This window comes from Jaculus jaculus, chromosome 4 (genome assembly GCF_020740685.1).
Source record: "Jaculus jaculus isolate mJacJac1 chromosome 4, mJacJac1.mat.Y.cur, whole genome shotgun sequence".
NCBI lineage: Eukaryota > Metazoa > Chordata > Mammalia > Rodentia > Dipodidae > Jaculus > Jaculus jaculus.
In genome coordinates, this window is record NC_059105.1 from 25,861,785 (window position 1) to 25,885,250 (window position 23,466).

General features: G+C 41.3%; 1 protein-coding gene across 4 annotated transcripts in view; it reads left to right on the top strand.

Moving 5' to 3' along the window:
* Window positions 1-11,227, top strand: part of Bard1 (BRCA1 associated RING domain 1) — an 85,171-nt gene extending 73,944 nt beyond the window's left edge. For all 4 annotated transcript variants that reach the window (XM_045148054.1, XM_045148056.1, XM_045148057.1 and 1 more), the window contains 2 exons: window positions 6,998-7,095; window positions 8,503-11,227. In XM_045148054.1, the coding sequence (XP_045003989.1) occupies window positions 6,998-7,095; window positions 8,503-8,835 (431 nt within the window). In that variant the 3' untranslated portion in view covers window positions 8,836-11,227. The remainder of the gene's footprint in view (window positions 1-6,997; window positions 7,096-8,502) is intronic.
* The last annotated feature ends 12,239 nt before the right edge of the window (window positions 11,228-23,466 follow it).

Here is a 23,466-nt window from a genome sequence, read left to right on the forward strand (position 1 = left end):
TAGTGATTGAACTTAAGTTCTCATGTTTGCAAGGTCTGAGTCCCCCTTTTTTGGAACCTTGGTCTCAGTCTTTAGCTCAAGCTGCTCTGGAACTCACAATGTAGGCCGGGCTGGAGTCAACGTCATGGTAGTTAGCCTCCTGTTGCTGTGGTTTCCAGGTGTGTCCAGCACACACAGCTAAAGCAATATTTTTATATTAACCTCATTAGCTGTTTTTTGTTTGTTTGTTTGTTTTTTTTAACTCAATAGATAACTAGAAATTAGCCTACTGGCCAGGTGTGGTGGTGCATGCCTTTAATCCCAGTACTAGAGAGGCAGAGGTAGGAATCACCAGTAGTTCGAGGCCACCCAGAGACTACATAGTGAATTCCAGGTCAGCCTGAGCTAGAGCGAGACCCTACTTTGAAAAACAAACAAACAAAAGAAAAAAAAGGAAAGAAATAAATTAGCTTACTTAAAATATTTTTATTTATAAATTAGAATAGGATTCAGAAATTCACCTTAGCAAACTTGAGTCATAGGCTTTTGGTGGCAAAAACAGTGGGAAAAGATATTTAAACACTGAAACACAGGCAAAACCAACAAATTAACAATCACATGATAGAGAATTATGGGAGTCCTGTGTGTGTCTTGAATTTTAAATACACATCAGTAGTCCCAACTTAAAGAAAATCAGTCTCTTGCCAGCACTCTAGGAAGAATGAAGTATTCAGTTGTTAAAAATCTTCTTATTACATAAGCATCATCTTCGAATACTCAAAATGGCTTTAAAACAACTGACACAGTCACAGTCCTACCTGTTAGAGGCCAAGGTATAGCTTGTGTGCCAAAAAGTTACATCTTTGTGTAAAATGCACAGGCTTTAGAAAACCAAGCAGACCCTGGCGCCACTTCCTCGCTGAGTGGCTGTAAGCCAGTGAACGTCTTTGAATTCCATTCCCCCTTTGAAACAGGAATAACTGCACACCTAGACGCCCATGGTGCAGGGGTTCTGCATGTGTGAATTTACTTACTTGTTCCAGCTTTGTGACCCCTCAGTGTGCTCCAGTGCTTTCCTAGACATGCAGAGTAGCTTCGCAGATAAGCATGTACCCAGCTGAGATGTGACAATGTGAGCCTTAGATTCCTTGCCTCCTCCTCCTTCTCTCTGGCTAGAAACCAGGGTATGTGTTTGTGTTGGTGGTTGTGTGAGTGACTTGATTCATTGCTGTGACCAAAGACCTGACCCGAAGCAGCATAAGGAAGGAAAGGGGTTATTCTGCTTGCTGTGTGAGAGGATATGGTCCGTGGTGGGCAAGATATGACTGGAGGAGCCAGAGGCTCGCTCTCTCTGCCTCTTTCTCTATCGCTCTGAAATAAATAAATAAAAACTAATAATAAGCTAGGCGTGGTGGCGCACGCCTTTAATCCCAGCACTTGGGAGGCAGAGGTAGGAGGATTGCCATGAGTTCAAGGCCACCCTGAGACTACATAGCAAATTCCAAGTCAGCCTGAGCTAGAGTGAAACACTATCTCAAAACAGAAAAAAAAAATTTTTTAAAAATAATAAAAATAAGAATGAGCAAGCTCAGTGTTGTCGGCTTTGTATAGAACACCATTCTGCATACTGTGTAGGTCTGGCTGGATATGGAAAATAATTCAAGTACTTAAAACTTAGTAGGAGGTACCATAAATGTTTATATTAGGACTTTTCATCAGAATAAATAGTATCTTTGGTCATTTAAAGTAGAAAAGCTACTTTTTAAAGAAAAGTAAATTAAACTTTAAAGAATTTTATCTTAATTTTTTTTCTGGAATTTAATCAGTATCCATAAGTAGTTTTTGCATGGACAGTGTACACTTTTAAAAATAAGTTCTTTGATTAGACCTTGTAATTGAATTTTTTAAAAAACTGTAGGAAATTAAAGTTTTCAGAGTTTTGGACAGTATTTAGACCTTCATATTACAGTGGTCCATCCTGCTCTGCAAACATTAGATAACATAGCTTCTGTGGGTTTTGTAAAATGGTGATGCTTTGATGGTTCTCCACTAGTGAAAATGTATAAGACAGGTGGGTTGAGAATTTAGAAGCATAATGTGAATAAACCTACACATAAACAAGTAAATTCTCTTCACATTTTACTCATTTGTGCCCAAGGAATGACAGTAAATAGTAGCTTAATTGTAGTCTTTTGTTTTGTTTTGTTTTTGTTTTTTCAAGGTAGGGTCTCACTCTGGTCCAGGCTGACCTGGAATTCACTATGTAGTCTCAGGGTGGCCTTGAACTCATGGCAATCCTCCTACCTCTGCCTCCCGGGTGCTGGGATTAAAGGCGTGCGCCACCATGCCCGGCAGTAGTCTTTTCTTTAAACATTAAATAACTGTATTTTACATTCAGTTCAGAGCTGTAAGGAACGGACACTCTGGATGTGCTCTGGTTTCTACTTGGCTGCACCAGCTAGAGGACTGCTACTTCAGTGGCAGCTTTTTAAAACCATTTTAAGGTGAACTGTTCTGGAATTGTTTATAGAAACAACTTTGCATTCAAACATTTTACTTAAAAGAGTTATTACTTTTGTCTTTAGTATATCAAGCTAAACAAATTTTTTAATAATTCCCTAAGTACCACATTTTCCACACTTGTTATTTTTCTGAATGTTAGCCACTCTGTTGGGAGATTGGGAAAAGTGGCTCTCTCAGCAGGAATCTGCTCGTGTCTGACTGTAGCTCCTGACCTGTGCCCACTAATGTCTTGAACAGAAATGCAAACCCTCCTGGCTAGCCGTGTAAGTGCCTGGACAGGAGCAGGGTGCTTCCTCCGCCCTCCTGTTGTCAGGGGCCATCTTTGTTTACTATCTTTATCATGTTAGTAAGATTACAAATTTGCATGTAAAATTAACTTTCATAATAACATTTTATTGATAAAAGAGTGTGAAGCAATAAAATTTCATTTTAATTAAGCACCCACTTAAAATCAAGCTTTCCATTTATTTGTTAATCAACCATTTTAATAGAAGTAATATTAATTTACAAACAAAAAAATGACCTCTAGAACCATGTTCCGTATTGAGTCACTGTTGAGCTAAGGGTAAATCATTGGTTTTCCTCACTTGTGTGTACCGCCTCACCTCAGCTGTTGTGAAGGCTAGTCTTCCCTGTCAGCTTGACTGGATTTCGAATCCCCTAGGAGACATACTTCCAGGGGGTCTGTGATGTGTTTTCCAGGAAGGATTAACAGAGGGTATAAGATGCATTCTGAATGTGGGTAGCACCATCCCACAGTTTTGGGTCTCAAATTGAATAAGGGGGAGGGTAGTGAGCTGATGTAAGCATTTCCTGTCCTCTGCTTCACTGAAATGTCTGAGATATGAGCAAGTTGCCATCACCTCAGGCTTGAGCGCTCCCCTCAAACCCTGGCCAAAATATAATCCTTCTTCAGGTTGCTTCTTATCAGTCACTTTGGTCACAGAAAATGACTATATAGCTATCACACTTGTGCTGTGCAGTGTCCCAGTAAACCTTCCTATTGTAATGAAAGTACAGGATTACTTTGTTCAGGGAAAAGCTGGCAGGAAATAGTGCTGTAGCAGACAGCTTCAGGTCACTGAGATGAGCTTCCAAACCAGGCACAGTTATGGGTGAAGGAATATTTATTGAAGCTTACAAATCCAGGGGGAAGTTCCATAATGGCAGAAAAAGTTGGCCTGTTTTTCACAGGTCCAAGAAGAGAGAGAGAGACCACAAATCAAAACCCCCAAAACCACACCACACACAAGCACACTTAGGAATTCCAGGCAGAAGTCAGGCACTTTGCCTATCTTTAGGCTGAAATTCCAAATGTCACCACACCTTAGAGCTAAACCCCAGGACCCACCCAGTGAGTGACGCCTACTCCAGTCAGGTACTGGAAATCTAAGAAGCTTTAATAAACTCCTGAATCTCTTGAGGGACATTTATTCAAACTATCACAAGTAGGAATACAAAATAAATAAATAAATAAATAGGGTAAGACCTCCTTTTAGGAACAGAGACAGATTCTTTTTGTAAGTAATAGGTGCTTAATAGAAGGCACAGGAAGAGCTGTGGGTGAGACGGCCATGTCAGGAAGTAGTTAGCTCTGTACCTGTTCTGAATTTTTATCTGTGGTTTTACAAAATCACCTTTGTAGATCTAAAATGAGAAAGTTGCACTAGATCTATATGGTCTTTTAGCTCTTAAATATTATAATCTTAAGTATTTTCAGATTGTTAGCAGGCTTTATTGCAAACAAAAAATATACTCCCTAAGGTTCAAACACTGTAGCTTTTTATTCAAAACATCTGATTTATTTTATCTAAATTTTGTCCCTTATGTCATGTTGTACTGATAGAATTATAGAAATTGGGTTGTTATGTCAGTTTAGGGTAATGCAAAAGAAAGTTTAAAAATGGTTATTGCAAAGTCTAGGTCAGGCTCGAGGGCACTGCTACTAACATGGGAAGAATGGAGTTTCTTTGTCCTGTCTGACGCTACCTATTACAGTCAGGTTTGCATTGCTGGCAGAAAACACTTAACCAAGAGCAGCTTATAGGAAAAAAGAAAAAAAAATATTTTGGCTTACAGACTCAAGTGGAAGCTCCATGCTGGCAGGGGAAAATGGTGGCATGAGAAGAGGGTGGACATCACCTCCTTGCCAACATCAGGTGGACAACAGCAATAGGAGAGTGTGCCAAACATTAGTATGGGGGAACTGGCTATAACACCCATAAACCTGCCCCCAACAGTGCACTGCCTCCAGGAGGCTCCAATTCCCAAATCTCCATCAGCTGGGAACCTAGCATTCTGAACACCTAAGCTTATGGGGAACACCTGAATCAAACTACCATATCACTTTTTGCTCTTAAGGTAACTGCTGTAGCAAGGAGTTTTTCCTGTTTCGTCCACAAATGAAATTACTTACTTCAAACACAGTCGGGGACAGTATTGGTGCTAGTAACAGACTGACCGTTGTTTCTGGGCAGAGTGAACATTGTTCTGTTCATAAAGCACCCGTCTGCAGGCATCTTAGTCTTACGTTAATACCGGGCGCTAACCTATTGTGCTACAGGAGGTTGTGGAGCCTCCATCACTGTCATTTATCAAGTTTTCTAATAAAATGTCAAATCAGTGTATTTCTAGCATATGTATCTGTCAAGCATAAGTATATATTGTGGCGAGGAGAAGGCTAAGTTAGTAAAGAGCTTGCGGGGAAGGAAGACGACCTGAGTTTGAGCCCTAGCACCTATGTTAAAGTTGGGCCCAGTCATCTCAGGGTTGGGTGGGGGAGACAGGAGGATCCGTGTGGCATGCTGGCTAGCGGGTCTGGCTGAGTCAGTGAACTCCAGGTTCAGTGAGAGATCCTGTCTCAAAAAATAATGTAGAAAATGATTGAGGAAGACATCTGGCGTTAACCTGGCCTCCGTACACACATGCACCCTCACATAAATGTGTACATGTACTTACCACATACACGTGCAAAAAATTACATGTTTATATAGCTACAATTCTATTTCACTTTTGAGTTATTAGATGATAAATGACTGATGATATCACATTTTGATACCCAAGCTACTTTAAAATACCTAACAATTTAAACTGTAGCTAATTTTTAATTTATTTTGTTCCTACCCTTCTGGTGTTGTGCTGATAAACCTGAGGCTATTGAACAAAATAATGTCAAAAGAAAAATATTAAGTTGTTTTAAGATGCTTTTAATAATGAACAGTTTATTATAAGATTCAGTTTTGAGACCATTTCTTGCATTTTATACATAGAAACCCTGTGAAATAGATGGGATTGTTAATGATGTTATTCCTTTTTTTTCCTATAGCTAAGGAAACTAAGGAGTAAGCTTTAAGAGTGTGTGTGTGGAGGGGTGCACACACACACACACACACACACACACATATACATATACATATACATATACATATACATATACATATATATATATATATATATATATATATATATATATATATGTATATGTATGCTCCTCAGTTTGAAAGCATATAACTTTAAGTTGAGATTTGAAACCAAGAGATGTGGTTATCATTATTATTTTCTCTGGCATAATTACATGCAAGAAATGGTCTCAAAACTGAATCTTAAACTATATATATATATATCTCCATGAATTCTTCCCCTTGTTGATCTCAGACAGTAAGTGCTGCTGTTGCATTAAGCTGTGTCTGCCATCCACCCCATGTGATTGGTTTTGGGCATATTGTTTTTGGAACATAGCCAGACAGTTGATGTGGGTGGTCAGGCAGCGGCATTGCTTGGGGATTCCCCACCCAGGAGACAGAGCAGTAGTGAGACTACACAGTGCTAGTCTGGGATACTGTGCCACTACCTTTTTTTTTTTTTTTTTTTTTTTTTGGTTTGTTTGCTTTTCTAGGTAGCGTCTCATTCTAGCCCAGGCTGACCTGGAATTCACTATGAAGTCTCATTCTGACCTCAGACTCGGGACGATCCTCCTACCTCTGTCGTGGTTAAAAGCATATGCCACAACATCTGGCCCACTTCTGCTTTGTAATCTGAAGCTAAGCACATTGATGCAAGCCATCAAAGGAATGCTTTTGTTTGTGAAACCCAGCCAGATTTTTAAAGTAGTGGCTTCGGTGTGAAATCCTAAGCCTGCCCTGGGCTCGGCTTGGTGTCTCTGCTGAGCCCTATTGTATGCCCAGCTGAGCCTGGTGCTTGGCCCTCAGTCAGTGTCCTCACATTGGGTCATCTACTGTCTACAGGAGACCAGATACACAAGTGGACCAGGAGTGCTCGGTTCAGACCGCGGAGTGGACTCACTCATTAGGAAGAGCTCTGATGTTTTCTCTGGACAGCTGGCTTTAGTATATTTTCTTTTGGCATAACTGGATGTCTGTTTCAGAATGATACCTAGGACAGCCCTGAAGAAGAAACCACTTAGGTAAATACTTAATTTTGCTGAGAGAGAAATAATGCTGACTTAATACTTTGATTTGTCCTTGTTTCTTGTCAGGGGTGAAAGCATGTCTGCAAAGCAGAGTTTGCGAGCCCGAGGAAAAGTATGAAATTCCTGAAGGTCCGCAGAGAAGCAGACTCAACCGAGAACAGCTGGTATTTGTCTTTCTAGATATTTCCCTTGTTCTTAGGCCTTAAGATCACTATCACCGCCTGGAAAACTTTGCCTGCCCTTTCTGCAAGTACAGGTGACAGATTAAAATTTTAATTGTACTTATTTCAAGCACTTGATTCTGAAAGATGGTCACGATGTGCCGTAAAATCTAGAAGGTAATAATTTCACACTGTTAATGTAGATTTGGCATCTTGAACATTCCCATAAACCTTTCAGAATCTGAGGTAAATCTCAGATACAGGAAGTAGCTTGAAAGAAGACTTACAGCTGTTGCTGGGATTGAGTTACCATGGGTCTTTATTGCTATATAGTGCAGTGTTAATGGATAATATTCCATTATCTCATATATATATATATGAAATGACAAAGAAAAGTTTTCATGGGAATTAGGAAACTAGTTTTGCATGTAGCACCAGAAGTATTTTATAGATTATTGTCTCCCTAGCAATTACATCATAATCTACGATGCCCTGGAAATAATACATTTCTATGACCTCAAGGCCACATTCCCAGCATGGCTGCTCAGACGACCTTAGGGTGGTAATATTTAGGGACCTGAAAGTATATGGACAGAATTGGACTGTCCAAGGAAGGATGCCACTCATATAAGTTTAGCCTGGTATCCCAAAGGTATATTTTAGGTACCTTAGAATTTTAAGGAATTTAAATCTCAACAAATACAAATAAGTGTCCGGATAAAAGAAGTTTGCTGAGCAGTTCTTTTCTTTCTTTCTTCTTTTGAGACAGGGTCTCACTATATAGCATAGCTGGCCTCAACCTCATGATCCTCTTGCCTTAACCTCCCAAGTGCTAGGATGATAGCCAGGCGCCACTGCATCTGGATTCCCATTGTTCTCTTTCAATACAAAGCACATCTAAAATTTAGAAGAATACAAAGGAACCATGACAGTGACTTAATATTAGGGAAAAATTTTAAAGGAAACCTTTGTTTGTGTGGGTGTTTTACTTGATCCTGTTAGCTTGATGGAAATGAAAGTTGTGCCAGCACCTCAGTATGTAGGTTTTTTTTTTTTTTTTTTTTTTTTGAGTCGCATACCACCACACCCAGATGGCTGGCTGGCTGGCTTTCTTCCTTTCTTAGAGAGAAAGAGGCAGCTAGAGAGGCAGAGAGAGATTGAATGTGCCAGGGCATCCAGCCACTGCAAACCAATTCCAGATGCATGTGCCATTTTGTGGTGCCACCTCATGCATCTGGCAACCTGGGTCTGTAGGCTTTGCAGGCAAGCACCTTACCTGCTAAGTCATCTCTCCAGGCCAGTATGTAGCCTCTTAACTAAAGATGAATATTGTCTTCATGTCCTTCAGTCATATACACTGTTCTTAGACATTCTGATCTGCTTTTCACAATTGTTTTCATGGTGTTTCAGTTGCCAAAGCTGTTTGATGGATGCTATTTCTATTTCGTGGGGAACTTCACACATCATCCCAAGGACAACCTCGTGAAGCTTGTTGCGGCAGCAGGAGGCAAGTTTCTCAGTCGAAGGCCCAAGCCAGACAGTGACGTGACTCAGACCATCAATACAGTTGCCTACCATGCCAGAGCTGATTCTGATCAGTATTTCTGCACGCAGTACATCATCTATGAGGATCTGTGTAATTCTCGTCCAGAAAGGGTTCGGCAGGGCAAAGTCTGGATGGCTCCTTCAAGCTGGCTCATCAGCTGTGCATTGTCCTTTGAGTTGCTTCCTCTTGACAGCTGAAGGTTAAACCAGGTGAACATTTCAAGTTGAACATGCACAGCTTATAAGAACCCAAACATTGCAGTAGTTTTGATTATCCAGATTTTATTTAGGAGTAGAATCATTCACTTTCTTTTTTGAATTGCAAGAAAGAAAAAAAAAATCCAGCCTAGGAATCCTTCTACAAGTGCTCTTGAGAATTTTTTCTCTTGGAGGCTGGGCCTGAAGCTTAGTGCTTACGTGCCCTGCAGAGCACGCTGGTCTCCATCCTCAGTTCTCTGAAAAGAACTGGCACATGCTTTGAATTCATCATGTCTCTTCCACTTACCATCTACGGAAGATTAATAAATGAGATGACATTAGAACTGTGGGTTAGATCTGCAAATGGTGTATCATTACTTTTTCGACCTTTTAACGTTCTTTGAATGTAAAAACGGTTGACGCTTGCCACCAGCAAAAACATGTGCCATGCTTTTGTAAATGGAATAACGCCAAGAGATCCATGTCGAGTGAAAAGACAGCATCTGCCTAAATGTATGACTATAGGTGTACATTTTTCCTGTTTACAGTTATCTTACATTATGTTTCAGGTTTTAAAAAAAATTTTCTTCACTCTTCCTTTGTTTGTATCCCTTTTTAAATCTGTGTACTTGTCAGGAAATCATGATTTGAACTATAACATGATTGGGTTTTAGTGGTAAAATTAGCGATAAGCTCATGCCACATATTTTGATAGTGCATATTTTCAATTTACCTTGTATGGTCATACTTATAGAGTACTTTCTAGGACACATTTTAGTGTCAGCATCTTTTAAAAGGTCTTGCCAGTTGGGGGAAAAAGAAAATACCAAGACATTAGATAAGAAGCAATCTCTGTGATAAGCCTTATTAGATACTGCTAAATTATTTTTCCATAATGTCTTAATTTTCCCCTCCCCTTCCTTTCCTCTTCCCCTTCTTTCTTCCTTCTTCACCCTTCTTTCTCTTCCTTCTCTTCCTCTTTTCTCTCCTTCTCTTTCCTTTCCTACCTTCATCCCTCCCCATTTTTTTGTGGTGTGGGGATTGAAATGAGGGTCTTGCACATGCTAGGTACTAGCTCTACCCCTAAGCTGTATCCTAAGCCTATTCTTAATTTCTTTTTTTCTTTTTAATTTTTTTAATTCTTGTGACTCTGGGAATTATATCTAGGGCCTTGTACTTGTGCACATCAGCTAAATGGTCTTCCACTGATCTATATCCACCATTTATTTTTTTTTAATTTTGAGAGAGTTTTGATAAATTTACCATTTGGCCTTGAACTCACTCAATTTTAATTACCTTATAAAGTTTTTAGATTGGTGTGTAGCAGTAGTTGAAGATTTCTTGATTGAAAACAGATTTTTCCCAGTTTTGTGTGTTTGTTTTTTAAATAAAAGGTCCTGATAGTACTTGCAGGGGAGTAGGTGAAAAGAGTCTTCTCACGGCTGAGAAGCCGACAGGCTGTCCGCCACGGAGCTTTTCCTGCCTGGCCTGAGGGCTCCCACTGTGACTCAGCAGCAAAGATGAGGTTAAGTTCAAGTGCTTTTTAATAAGAAAGTTCTCAAATAAATCCTTCCCAGAAATTTACTGTATTGGTAATGTTACAGGTTGAGAAAGGAGACAGTGTAAACCTGCCACTGTAGTCCCTCATGACAAACACAGGGATGGAATAGCCCCCATTTTCAAACACAAGTGGCTGTGAGTTAATCCTTTTAAGATCTGCTCATTTAAAAAGCTTGAGAGTCTGATGATTATTTTAAAATGCTGTTTTCATAAGTCTTTCTTTGACATAATACTTTTTGATGTCAACAGGCATACTATGTGAACAAAATATTTTTCTGGCCCTGGACTTCTAGGGAGTACTAGCTCTGAAGGTGTGCAGTTATTAGTGTGTCAGCCTCACGTGTCATCTGGTGGAGAGCAATGAGCACCATGGTTCTGGGCTTAATTGCCATTTCTGATTTATGTTCCTTTCAAGTCACTGTCTATTGTGTCACAGGTTATATTCCTAGTCAGTTTCATGGCAGTTCCTTGCTGGGAACTCCTGTTTGTGAAAACACTGTGGGAGCTCCTTTTCCTCTCTTCATTTTCCTGGTTTATTTCTTCTCTCTGCTAGAAAGTATTATTCTTTCTGAGTTTTCTAAATATTTATTTTGATAACATTGGTTTTTGTTAAGCTCTTGAAACTTGAGCTAGTGTTATCTTATATAAAGATGCTTGTAATTCTCATTTTTAATTTCCTGTTTGTTTACCATAAATCATTAAAGTCAGTTTTGTGTGCATATGTGTGTGTCTTGTGTAAGAGTGGGTTATTCTGCATACTGAAGTGAAATTCTAAATGACTTGTGAAGAAGCCTTTCAACTGTGCTTCTTTAATAAACTTAAAAAATATTTATTTCTTTATTCATTTATTTGAGAGTGACAATGGGCACACCAGGGCCTTCTACTGCTGCGCATGAACTCGACCCATGTGCCACTTTGCGCATCTGGCTTTATGTGGGTACTGGGAAATCGAACCTTAGCTCTTAGGTTTTGTAAGCATGTGCCTTCAACCTCTGAGCCATATCTCCAGTCCTCAGCCATGTTTCTGAACATGAACACACTAACTATTTTGGGTAACAATATTTTTTTTAAAGTATCCTAGAGATGTGATTAGACTTAAATTCTAAATAAAGAGCATGTTTTGGGAGTTCTGATATTTCATGTGGTGTAGGAAGCTTCAGGAACAGAAGGAGTCACATTGGAGGTCATTGGCTCCAGGGGTCTATTAGAAGATGTTTTGTTTAAAGATATAGACCTCATCATCATCATCATCACCACCACAAATAGTGGTTCTGTTCTCTAGCCACAGTCTATTAAAAGTAGGGAAATAATGTTTATTTTGTATAAGAATAAAAAGCTATTCTTTTCTTCTTGTTGTTTTGTTTTGTTTTTCGAGGTAGGGTCTCACTCTAGCCCAGGCTGACCTGGAATTCACTATGGAGTCTCAGGGTCTTGAACTCACAGCAGTCCTCCTACCTCTGCCTCCCAAGTGCTGGGATTAAAGACATGTGCCACCATGCCTGGAAAAGCTATTCTTTTTTAAGATGGATTGAACAAGTTATGAATTTGATGTATGAATTTATAGCAGTCCTTTTCAAAGGTAAGTATGCCAAACTGCCTACTCAGTGAAGACAGAGCTAGCTGTTCAGTTGAGAGCTAATTGTTCTTAGCCAACTAGTAACTTGTATGCCTGGCCAATTAAGCTACATACTGACTTAGGAATTAAAGGTTGATGAGGTGCCTAGAAATTTCTGTTTGAATTACACTGTGGGAGAATTGGCTAGTCACTGCATTCCTCTGATGGTGACCTGGCTTAAAGGATCTATCATAAATACTGATCTCATGCTAACGATCCCACTCGGGCTTTGAAGTCAGACAGACCAACTGCTGTTTCTTTTCTAGCTTTTCTACCAGTTGCAGAATGGGGGTATGCTACCATTTCATGTGACTATCAAATGTGCTCAGCACATAGCAGCTCGAAGCAGTACCCTCCAGCACCACAGCGAGTCAAGGGAGGGTTCAGAGTGGTCTCGAAAGGCTGCTTAGGAAAAAGTAGCTTTTGGTAGCATAGCTCATCCCAGTCTGGAGTAATATTAAAGTTACTGTGCCCTTTTGACTGCTGACTACTTGGCCTCATGTTAAGTGTTCACAAGAACCTCTTGTGTCTGGTTAATACCTTGTCTGACCTCTCTTCATCCCATTTGCACTGGTCAAGTCTCCTCATCTGTGTAGCCTCTCCCTGGTTAGCTTTCATTCCCAAGTGTTTGCGCTGTTGGTGTCCAGGCTGCTTCGTGAGGTACTTGGGCAAGGCCTGGCCCAACTTCTTTCCACATGCCACCACAATCAGCCGCCTCAGCGTGAGCCTTCAGTTTCCTTTTCTGTAGCTTCACGCTTCGTTCATGGTTCGAGAGACGGTTAACATTCCCATGGCAAGGTTATCACGAGCCAAGCCCTGTGTACTGCTGGCTGGAATAATTGACCTGGATATTCTGCATGGATGAGATACAAGGGCATTTTCTGAAGGTAACTGACGGACACAGCTTTGACTACTTCAGCCATTATGACCATATGGCATAATTACTGTAGAAACGGAAAAGTGTAACAACCCACAAATTGTCCCAAATCCAGGGATCGTAAACTGACAAACTTCTGTGTGGCTTTTAATAGCACTAAAAAGTTACTTTAAAAAATATGCTGACCACTCATAGGTTAGTGCTGTTCTGGCTTGGTCACAGAAATTTCTGGCAGATAACAGTGACTACTGGGGAGACTTAGAACTTGTCCGAGGGCTGAGAAGTGAGTTGCGTGAAACATCTCTATCAAACCCGCCAAGACTCGGGGACGCTATGGATAAGGTGGTGGACAGAATGCGGGAGCCAGAAGACGGGAGGGCCGTGCCCTGGAAGCAGTGCTTTTGTCACCTCCAGGAGACATTGTTGCCTACCCAGGTCCTGTATAACACTAAGCCCATAAATGTCATCATGGATGATGGAGGAGGGTTAAAAAAAAAAAGAAGAGGGACTAGTTGGAAAGAAGAGAGTAGTGGAAGGGGATTATAATCAAAATGTGTCCACATATGAAAATTGTCAAGAGAAAAGTTCTTAAAAATATGCTGACCACCAGTGGGAAGGGCACATATGCTCACCAAAATGCCAACCACTCTGCCATTTATTCTTGCAGTTGGGTCTGAGAAGTATTGAGTTAATTTACAGCTCGGGAATAACAATTATTAACACTTGTTTCTCTTTTAAGCATACACACTCACCCTGAGTATTACTGATAATTTGTTTCAAGCACAGTGATTCTCAGCTGGGGGTTAGTGTCCCCTAGTTGCAGGTGGAGAGGGTAACACGACCTCAAAAGCAAAGAGAGGGTAGGGGGAGAAAGCAAAAAGGGGAGAGAGAACAGGAGTTTGATTTGCACAAAGGTGATTTTTTTTGTGTGTGTTTGCTTTTTGTTGTTTTTTGTTTTTTTGTCTGCACTTCCTACAATTGCAAGCCAGTTATTACAGTCAGGTTCTCATTGCTGGTAGGAATCACCCAACCAACAGCAGCTTGTGGGATAAAAATAAATAAAAAAAAAAAATGCAGGGAGCGGCTACAGACGCCATTACAAGATGGCGCTGACTTCCTGCTGAGAGTCGTGACGAACAACTCCCTACTTGGTCATATCCTGGCGACAGTCTTGCTTGATGCTGCGCGTGCACATGATGTAATGCATCCTGGGCCTATCCCGTGGCCCTGGGTGGTGGGTGAGCAGGTGGCGGCCAATCCGTAGGTGTCTTGTAGTATTACACCCTATAAAAGCAGCTACACTCCTGTGCCCCGGCCCCTTCGCCATCAACTTTCCTGTTAACCAAGAGGCTCTCCAATAAAGTGTGATCGAGAAGGATCTTTGTTTGCTGGTCGTTCTTCTCCTGCTGGTCAGGGAGTTCGCCGCAAAAAAAGGTTTATTTTGGCTTACAGGCTTAAGGGGAAGCTCCACGATGGCAAGGGAAAATGATGGCATGAGCAGGGTAGTAGATATCACCCCCTGGCCAACATGAGGTGGACAATAGCAACAGGAGAGTGTGCCAAAAACTGGCAAGGGGAAACTGGCTATAACACGCATAAGCCCACCCCCAACAATACACGTCCTTCAGGAGGTATTAATTCCCAAATATCCATCAGATGGAAACCTAGCCTTCACAAAACCTAAGTTTATGGGGGACACCCAAATCAAATCACCACATTCCGTCCCTGCCCCCATAAACTGATAACCATACATGATATAAAATGCAGTGCATTCATTCAACTTTAAACATCCCCATAGTTTCTTATCAATCCCAACCAAACATTCCCATAGTCCAAGATCTTAAACAACCATACCAAAAAATTCCCTCCAAAACCCATAATGGCACGGAATACACGTTCACACTGCAAACGATGACATTGGGCATAGCAAAAGAGAAATATTCAGCCAATATGAGATTTAAACAAGGCAAACATCAGTCTCTAGCTTCAAGTCCAACAACTCTAGTCAGTGAAAAATCTCCAAGTCCAGTAACTCTAACAAGCAATGAGTCTCTGGAGTTCCAATTTTGCCCCTCCAGCTAGGCTACTCACAGTCCTGGAAAACCTCATCAGGGCGGCAGCTTTCCTTGACAGCCATCTCGTGGTCCCAGCAACTCCACTGGGTCTCCACTGCAACCCACGATTCATCTTCATGGCTCCATGGGGTCTTCATGCAGGCATCCAGCAAACCTGCTTCACACTGCCCCTGGCCATTTCCTAAACACAAGACCATGTTGCAAACTTAATAACCCTCTCCTGCATTTCTTATACTCCACAATACCAGGTAGGGTGCCAATTTGTTAATCCAAAGGGGGAATTAAGCAGACTTTGAAGAACAGGACATTTTTTTCAGCATTAGGGCCCTTCAAAAGAATCTACATTCTTCCTGTTGCCCCAGTGCAGGTCAGCTGGTCTAATCTCAAAGGTTGTAATCTCTCAATTGCAGCTTAACAGGCAGTAGTTTCATCCTAAACATTTCTTTCTGTGCCATATCGCTCTGCTCACACCAGTCTGTTTCTACGCACTACACAAGTTCTCAGGACACGGGCATAACAGTGAGCTTTCACACAAACTGCTCCTAGCCCAGTTCAAGCAAAGCTCTTTCTCATCCTCATGAGCCAACCCTCAAAGTCCATAGTTATTGCATTCAGGTCTTTCAACTCTGACCAGAATAGTCCATGAAGCTGTACTTACAGCACTGCAAGACATGTCTTAGGCCAACATTTCAAATCCTTCCACATTCCTCTTGAAAATCAGCTCTAAAAGGCCAAAACCGTACAGTCAGGTGTCTAGCAGCAATCTCACTCCTTGGTACCACTTTACTGTTGCAGTCAGGTTCACATGTTGGTAGAAATCACCCAACCAAGAGCAGCCTGTGAGGAAAAAAAGGTTCATTTTGGCTTACAGGCTCGAGGGGAAGCTCCACGATGGTAGGGGAAAACAATGGCATGAGCAGAAGGTGGACATCACCCCCTGGCCCACATAAGGTGGACAATAGGAACAGGAGAGCATGCCAAACACTGGCAAGGGGAAACTGGCTATAACACCCATAAGCCTGCCCCCAACAATACATTCCCTCCAGGAGGCATTAATTCCCAAATCTCCATCAGCTGGAAACCTAGCATTCAGAACACCTAAGTTTATGGGGGACACCTGAATCTAACCACCACACCAGTTTTAGTACCATTTCTGGAATTATCTATACCATGGTCCTACCATTTAGAAATTATATTTATCATTCAAGCACCTGTTACACTGCAAAATGTGTGTGCCTGTTTCTCTCAACGTAACCAAACATGTATGTATCTGATTTCCCCAGATACCCATCTCTGAGACAGATATGTGTGTCAAATATGGTGTGTGAAAGTATTACCATCATTCTGATGTCATTTCCTTTTTCTGTGCATGTTGAAACTCTAAACCCAGTGGTTAATTCAGGTGTTTTTTAAAAATTATTATTTCTAGCCTTGGAAGTAATTATTCACACATTTCATGTTCAATTTCTATGAGAAAGAATAAATTCTGGAAAGCAAAGTCTATAGAGATTTTCTATCGCCTTTTGAAGATAGGAGCAGAAGTATCAAGAGCAAGGTGTTGCCTTTTCCAGTTAAGTTCCCTCCTTAGTGCTATGTGAACAGTCATGTGCAGCTGCACACATGCTTTCTTTCATCGTTTCCTTGCTTGAAAGTGTAGACCTGCTTTTATATTCAAAAGGAAGCTGAATGAGAGTTGGCAGCCCTGATTCCCTGAGTAATCCTTACATTGATTCATTGGGTAGCTGACTGGATAAGCATGGCCAAAGTCCTGCATGGCTCCCCACACTCTAGCAGGAGGACCAGAGGACTGACTGCACACAGGTTGCACTTGCAAGACACACCCTATCCTCCAGAAGGAACACCTTGCAGACCTACCTGCTCATGTGACTCACTTGATAGAAGACCAACCAGTGCTCTGGACATAGATTTTCTTTTGAATGGTAATTTCAAAGATAAAGTACTTTAGAAGTGAATTCATATTCCCTGTCAGGGTGGGGAGATGTCCGTAATGCGGGACAGGTACTGAACACTTGGTGCTCCTTGGAGGCATGCTTTTAGTCTTTTGCAAAAGAGTAACATTTTAGCAATGTTAGATTAGAGGTCTTTTCTTTAATTATGAATTCAACTCAGAAACAGGAAATGCACTTCGATGAAACCATGAATTAAAAATGAGGGTTTTTTGCTATCCATGTTTAATTTGCTAAGTTAGCAAATTTAATCGGAAGATAATTTAAACAGTAGTTAAACCTATTCAGGTTTATTGAATGTAACTTAAAAGTGCATCATTTTAATATTCATTCTGGTTTCTATGAATTCAAATAGTTACTGGATGGAGGGTGTTTTGATGTCAGAAAGTTTTTTTTTAAGGAATGGTTGGCATTTGAAGTATTTATTTTGTAAAAATTATTTTGACCATATTATAAAAGCTCAAAAAATGTTAACAGATTTTGACAAAAAAAGAAAAAATATGTCTCCTGTGTCTCTTTTAACCTGTGCCCAGGAACAACTCTCTGGTACTGTTTTAATGGCTTGTTTTGGTATTTTACCACTCATGTAGCTCCCATATAGTAAATATATCAATACTACCTCATCTTGATCCATCCATTTTAGCTACGTATTGATTCTCTGCTGAGGTATGTGACAGTTTTGGCACTCAGATTCCTTCTCTCTCTCCATCTTCCCAACAAATCATTTAAACCTCTGTGGTGGTTTGATTCAGGTGTCCCCATAAACTTAGTTGTTCTGAATGCTAGGTTCCCAGCTGATGGATATTTGTGAATTAATGCCTCCTGGAGGGAGTGTATTGTTGGGGGTGGGCTTATGGATGTTATAGCCAGTTTCCCCACGCCAGTGTTTAGCACACCCTCCTGTTGCTGTGGTCCACCTTATATGGCCAGGAGGTATTGTTCATCCTCTGCTCATGACATCATTTTCCCCTGCCATTGTGGAGCTTCCCCTTGAGCCTGTAAGCCAAAATAAACCTCATTTTCTCAGAAGCTACTCTTGGTTGAGTGATTTCTACCAGCTATGTGAACTGGGCTGCAATAATAAAGTGATACCGAGGAGTGGGATTGCTGCTAGACACCTAACTGTGTGGCTTTGGCTGTGGTTTTGGAACTGATTTTCAAGAGGAATGTTGAAGGATTTGAAACCTTGGCCTAAGAGATGCCTTTCGTGCTGTAAATACAGCCTGATGGACTATTCTGGTCTGAGCTGCAAGACCTGAATACAATAAGAACTATGGACTGTGTGGTTTGGCTTAAGAGGGTGAGAAAGAGCTTTGCTTGGACTGGGCTAGCAGTTTGTATGAGAAGCTTGCTCTTATGCCCATGTCTTAAAAAGTTGTGCAGGGTTGCTTTGTGTAGAAACAGACTGGTGTGAGCAGAGCGATATGGCACAGAAAGAAAAATCTTTGGGTGAACTGCTGCCCGTTCAGTTGCAGTTGAGAGATTACAACCTTTGAGATTGGGCCAGCTGACCTGCACTGGGGCAACAGGAAGAAGGTAGACTCTTTTGAAGGGGCCTGAATGCTCAAGGAGTTCTGTTGTTCAAAGTCTGCTATAACCCCATGGATTAACAAATTGGCACACTACCTGGTATTGTGGAGTATAAGAAATGCTGGAAAGAGGGTCATTGAGTTTGCAACACGGGCTTGTGTTTTGGAGATGGCCATGGGCAGTGTGAAGCAGGTTTGCTGGATGCCTGGAGACCCCATGGGGCCATGAGGATGAACTGTGGATTGCAGTGGAGGCCCAGTGGAGATGCCAGGACCACAAGATGGCTGCCAAAGAAAGCTGCCGCCATGATGAATTTTTTCCAGGACTGTGAGTAGTTTATCTGGAGGGGTGGAATTCAAATGCCAGAGACTTGTTACTGGTTAGAATTATCAGACTTTTATCACTAACTAGAGTTGTTGGACTTGAAGCTAGAGAGTTTGATGTTTGCCCTGGTTGTTTTAAGTTTTGTATTGGTTGAATATTTCTTTGCTATGCCCAATACCATCTTTTGCAGTATGAATTTTTATTCTGTGCCATTATGGTTTTTTTGAGGTTATTTTTTGGTATTATGGCTCAGTTAAAAGATCTTGGGGGCTGGAGAGATGGCTTAGCAGTTAAGCACTTGCCTGTGAAGCCTAAGGCCCCCTTTTCAAGGCTCGGTTCCCCAGGTCCCACGTTAGCCAGGTGCACAAGGGGCGCACGTGTCTGGAGTTTGTTTGCAGTGGCTGGAAGCCCTGGTGCGCCCATTCTCTCTCTCTCCCTCTATCTGTTTTTCTCCCTGTGTCTGTCGCTCTCAAATAAATAAATAAATAATGAACAAAAAATATTTAAAAAAAAAAAGGTCTTGGACTACAGGGATGTATGGACATCATTGGAATTGATTAAAACAATGGGAACTTTTAAAGTTAGATGAATACATTGCATTTTACATCATGTATGGTTATCAGTTTATGGGTGCCAGGGGAAGGATGTGGTGGTTTGATTCAGGTGTCCCCCATAAACTTAGGTGTTCTGAAGGCTAGGTTCTCAGCTGATGGATATTTGGGAATTAATGCCTCCTGGAGGGAATGTATTGTTGGGAGCGGGCTTATGGGTATTATAGCCAGTTTCCCCATGCCAGTGTTTTGCACACCCTCCTGTTGCTATGGTCCACCTTATGTGGGCCAGGGGGTGATGTCCACCCTCTGCTCATGCCATCATTTTCCCCTGCCATCATGGCACTTCCCCTTGAGCCTGTAAGCCAAAATAAACTTCTTTTTCCCACAAGCTACTCTCAGTTGGGTGATTTCTACCAGCAATGCAAACATGACTGCAACTTCTTTCCAGGGTTTTCACCAAAATGACTATGGAAATTAATCATTGGTCTTCAAAGTTATTCGCAATGAATAAATATCATTTAGGAGCCAGTGGTAAGACTTTGTGTTTCTCTTGAATTTTTATTTAAAAAGTCTGCTAATGGGCTCGGGAGATGCATGAGTGTGTAAAATGCTTGCTGCACAAGTGTGAAGAACTGAGCTCAGAGCCCAGTGCCCTTGTAAAACACCAGCAGAAGTAATGTGTCCTATAATCCCAGCACTGGGAAGGCAGAAACAGGACGATCCTGGAAGCCTCTCTGAATAGCCAGTCCAGCCTCATTGGCAAGTTTCAGGCCAGTGAGAGACCCTGTCTCAAAAAGTAAGGTGGTGGGGCTGGAGAGATGGCATAGCAATTAAGGCATTTGCCTGTAAAGCCAAAGGACCTCAGTTCGATTCTCCATGACCCACGTAAGCCAGATGCACAATGGGGTACATGCGTCTAGAGCTCATGTGCAGTGGCTGGAGGCCTTGGAGCGCTCATTCTCTCTCTCCCTATCTCTGTCTCTCTCTCTCTTTCTCTGAAATAAATAAAAGTCAAGTTTTAAAAAATTGAAAAAAAATTTAAAAAAATAAGGTGGAGAGTAATTGTATAAAACACATGTTGTCAACCTTTGACTTTCACAAACACCACTTTCGCACATGCACCCACACACATAGGAACATGTATACATACATACCCCATACACGTGAAAAAAGGAATATAGTTAAAAAATTGGACCTATATCTAAATCTTCCATAACTTCTTTGACATCTGTATAAATTCTCAGTAGAATTTTTCACCCCAATAACCCTATGAAGGTAATGCAGTACTACGAAGCCCTTGGATGGTGCACAAGATCTACAAGCCCTCACCCTAGAACTCCCGTTTCCCAGATCCTGGGAGTCCTACCTTATTTGATCTTTATTAGATGCCCTGTTATCTGCTTCACAGCTGTTTTGTTGGTGGTTATCCTCCAGCAGCTTCATCAGAGAGAATATAACCAGTATGCTTAGTATGGAAAAACAATTGTCATGGTGCTACTCCACATCATTGTGGGGCTTCAAGAAATTCCAGAGGGGAACTGCCTCCCATAGAGAGGAGTCTGTGGGGTCAGTTAGCTTCTTCTTTCCTATGTCCCTCTTGTGGCTCTTCCATAGGCTCATGTGTTTGTTTGAATTTCCAGTTGGCCGTGCTGTTCAGGAAGGTTGTGCAACCCTTAGGGTGTACGGCACTGCAGGAGGACATGTGTCACGAGGGCTGGCCTTCACCCATGAAGGCCTGTTCTTTCTCTCTACTTCCTCCCCACTAATATAACACATGATACTGGTTTCCTGCTCCTTTTCTGCTTTCCCCACCACGACAGACAGACAGACAAATGGATTTCCCCCTTGGAACTGGAAGCCAAAACTAAACCCTTCCCCAGCTGGCTTCCAGTATTCCGCCCCAGCAAGGATGAATTTACTTACACACCTCTCCTGGCAGTTGGGTTTGAACTGACTCTCATGCAAGTTGTTTTTATCCATTGTATAATTGGTTTGAAGGTCACACCAGGCTTCTCATTGAGTTATTTTAATGGCATTTTCAGAGAATTGAGCAATGCCTTCCATGCTCCTTCTTTTGAACACCTAAGATTGCTTAACCTCTGTACATACTGAACAGTGCTTCACATTACTTCTACCATTGGGGAATAATTGGCAGAGTCTTGTTCCAAATGGTGTAATCTGTACTTTTGAAGGTAAGTTGTGTGTCAAAATAAGGCAAGATTGCCTTCTATCAACTTGCTAGAAGATATTTTCTCTTCCAAATACTATATGGGTCTTAAATGACAGTTGCAAATACGTGAGTCATCACCTGTCCAGGATAGGCCAGTGTCTATGGGAAATATTTTCTATACAAAATGTCAGTGCCTCAATAATCTTGTTAGCAGCAGGCTTTGCTATCTATGTTTTCTGGCCAGTTACTTGCCTTTAAGTAACTAGTGTGTGGAGGGATTTTTGTTGTTGTTGTTTTTATTTTTATTTTGTGTTTTCAAGGTAGGGTCTTACTGTAGCTCAGGCTGACCTGGAATTCACTGTGTATTCTCAAGGTGGCCTTGAACTCATGGAGATCCTCCTACCTCTGCCTCGTGAGTGCTAGGATGTTCCACCATGCCTGGCATGTGTAGAGTTTTATAAATCTTGTAAGCAAAGGTAGTTTTCACAAAACATCTGTGAAATGCCTTCTAGATCTAGGGAAGGCAATGAGAAAGACAAGGACAGAAAATGACCGTTAATGACACAAATAGATAAAACTATCAGCTATTTGTGGCCAAGTGGAAATTTCAGGGGATGGACTATCAAGTGAAAGCCAACAAATCTCCTACAAAGAGAAAGAACACAGTAGAGTGTGCATAATTGCTTTATGTCTTCTGACACAATTACAATTTCTCAGGAATTGTCAGGTAAGCTATTCCTCTTCACTGGAAAATAAGCTTGTGGTTTTGTGGTTTTCATCTGTAAGAAAATATAGCTATTCAAATCTCATTCTATCTGTACATTGTGGGAGTTAGGAGCAATAAACCACTTAGTCTGTTTTGGGTATTAAATAATCTGCCAGAAAAACATACATATTTAGGTGGTTACTTCTCTGTAATTACTAATATTATACAATACTTTCCCAAGGAAATTAATCCATTAAGCAGAAGAGAATTTGAGAGTTGGATCCAAAGGAGATGAATCCATCGAGTAGAACAGAGGAATTTAAAAGTTGAACATGTCCTTGACGGGATCATCCTTGCTAAAGCTGTCAGCCCGTGCTTAGTGTCAGGAAATGGTGAATTAAAACCTTGATCCTGAGCCATTTACTTCACTTGTTTTGAATCTTTTCCAGAAATTTGTTCCTTTATAAATCATTTCTCCTTGTAAGTGAGCATCAAGATCACTAAAACAGAAAAGCACAGTGTCAGTCGCCATCTTGTTAAAATGGTGTGTCCCTGTGTAAGCGACCCTCTTCCAAGAAAAACAAGTGTCAGAAGCAGCTGCAACCACATAGAAAGGAGGGACTGTCTAGACTGCAGCCTCTGATGTTCCCCCACAGGAGGAGAGGGCGGGGAGAGGTAGGGAGTCAGACCCTCACCCACAATCTCAGGTAAACCCTAGGCCAGCTGCATGCGATGATGCACAAGGCCTTGCGACTGCATGGGGGAGATGAGTATATTATAGGGAAGACGATCACAGGGACTGGATACCATGGATCTAGCCGTGGGAGATTGTTATCTATGTTGGGATGAAACCTTTTAATGTAGCTGCTTTGGGGTCTCCACATTCCTGTAAATAAACCCTTGCCATTGCTCTGTCAGAAAGCCCAGTAAATCCATTGGTTTGGCCAGGTGAACTGGTGAAATGGGCCTTAAGTTTGTCTGGGGTACCCTGCCTGGAGATCAATACCACCATATCCAGAAAAGAGTTTATGAAATACAAGTACAAGCTAAACGTTTACAAAATTGATAATCACATTTCTTTTCCTCTTGATTATTAAATTTCTCTCTTTCCACAGTCTTGGACTTAGGTGTTTTCTTCTTGTCAAGTCAGTCACTATGTATTTTAAGTTGGATCTTTCTCAGTGGTTCTCTATCCTCATCTTATATAGTGAACATAAGAGCATTTGCACTGTCTCTGACTCGCTGTTTTTCAT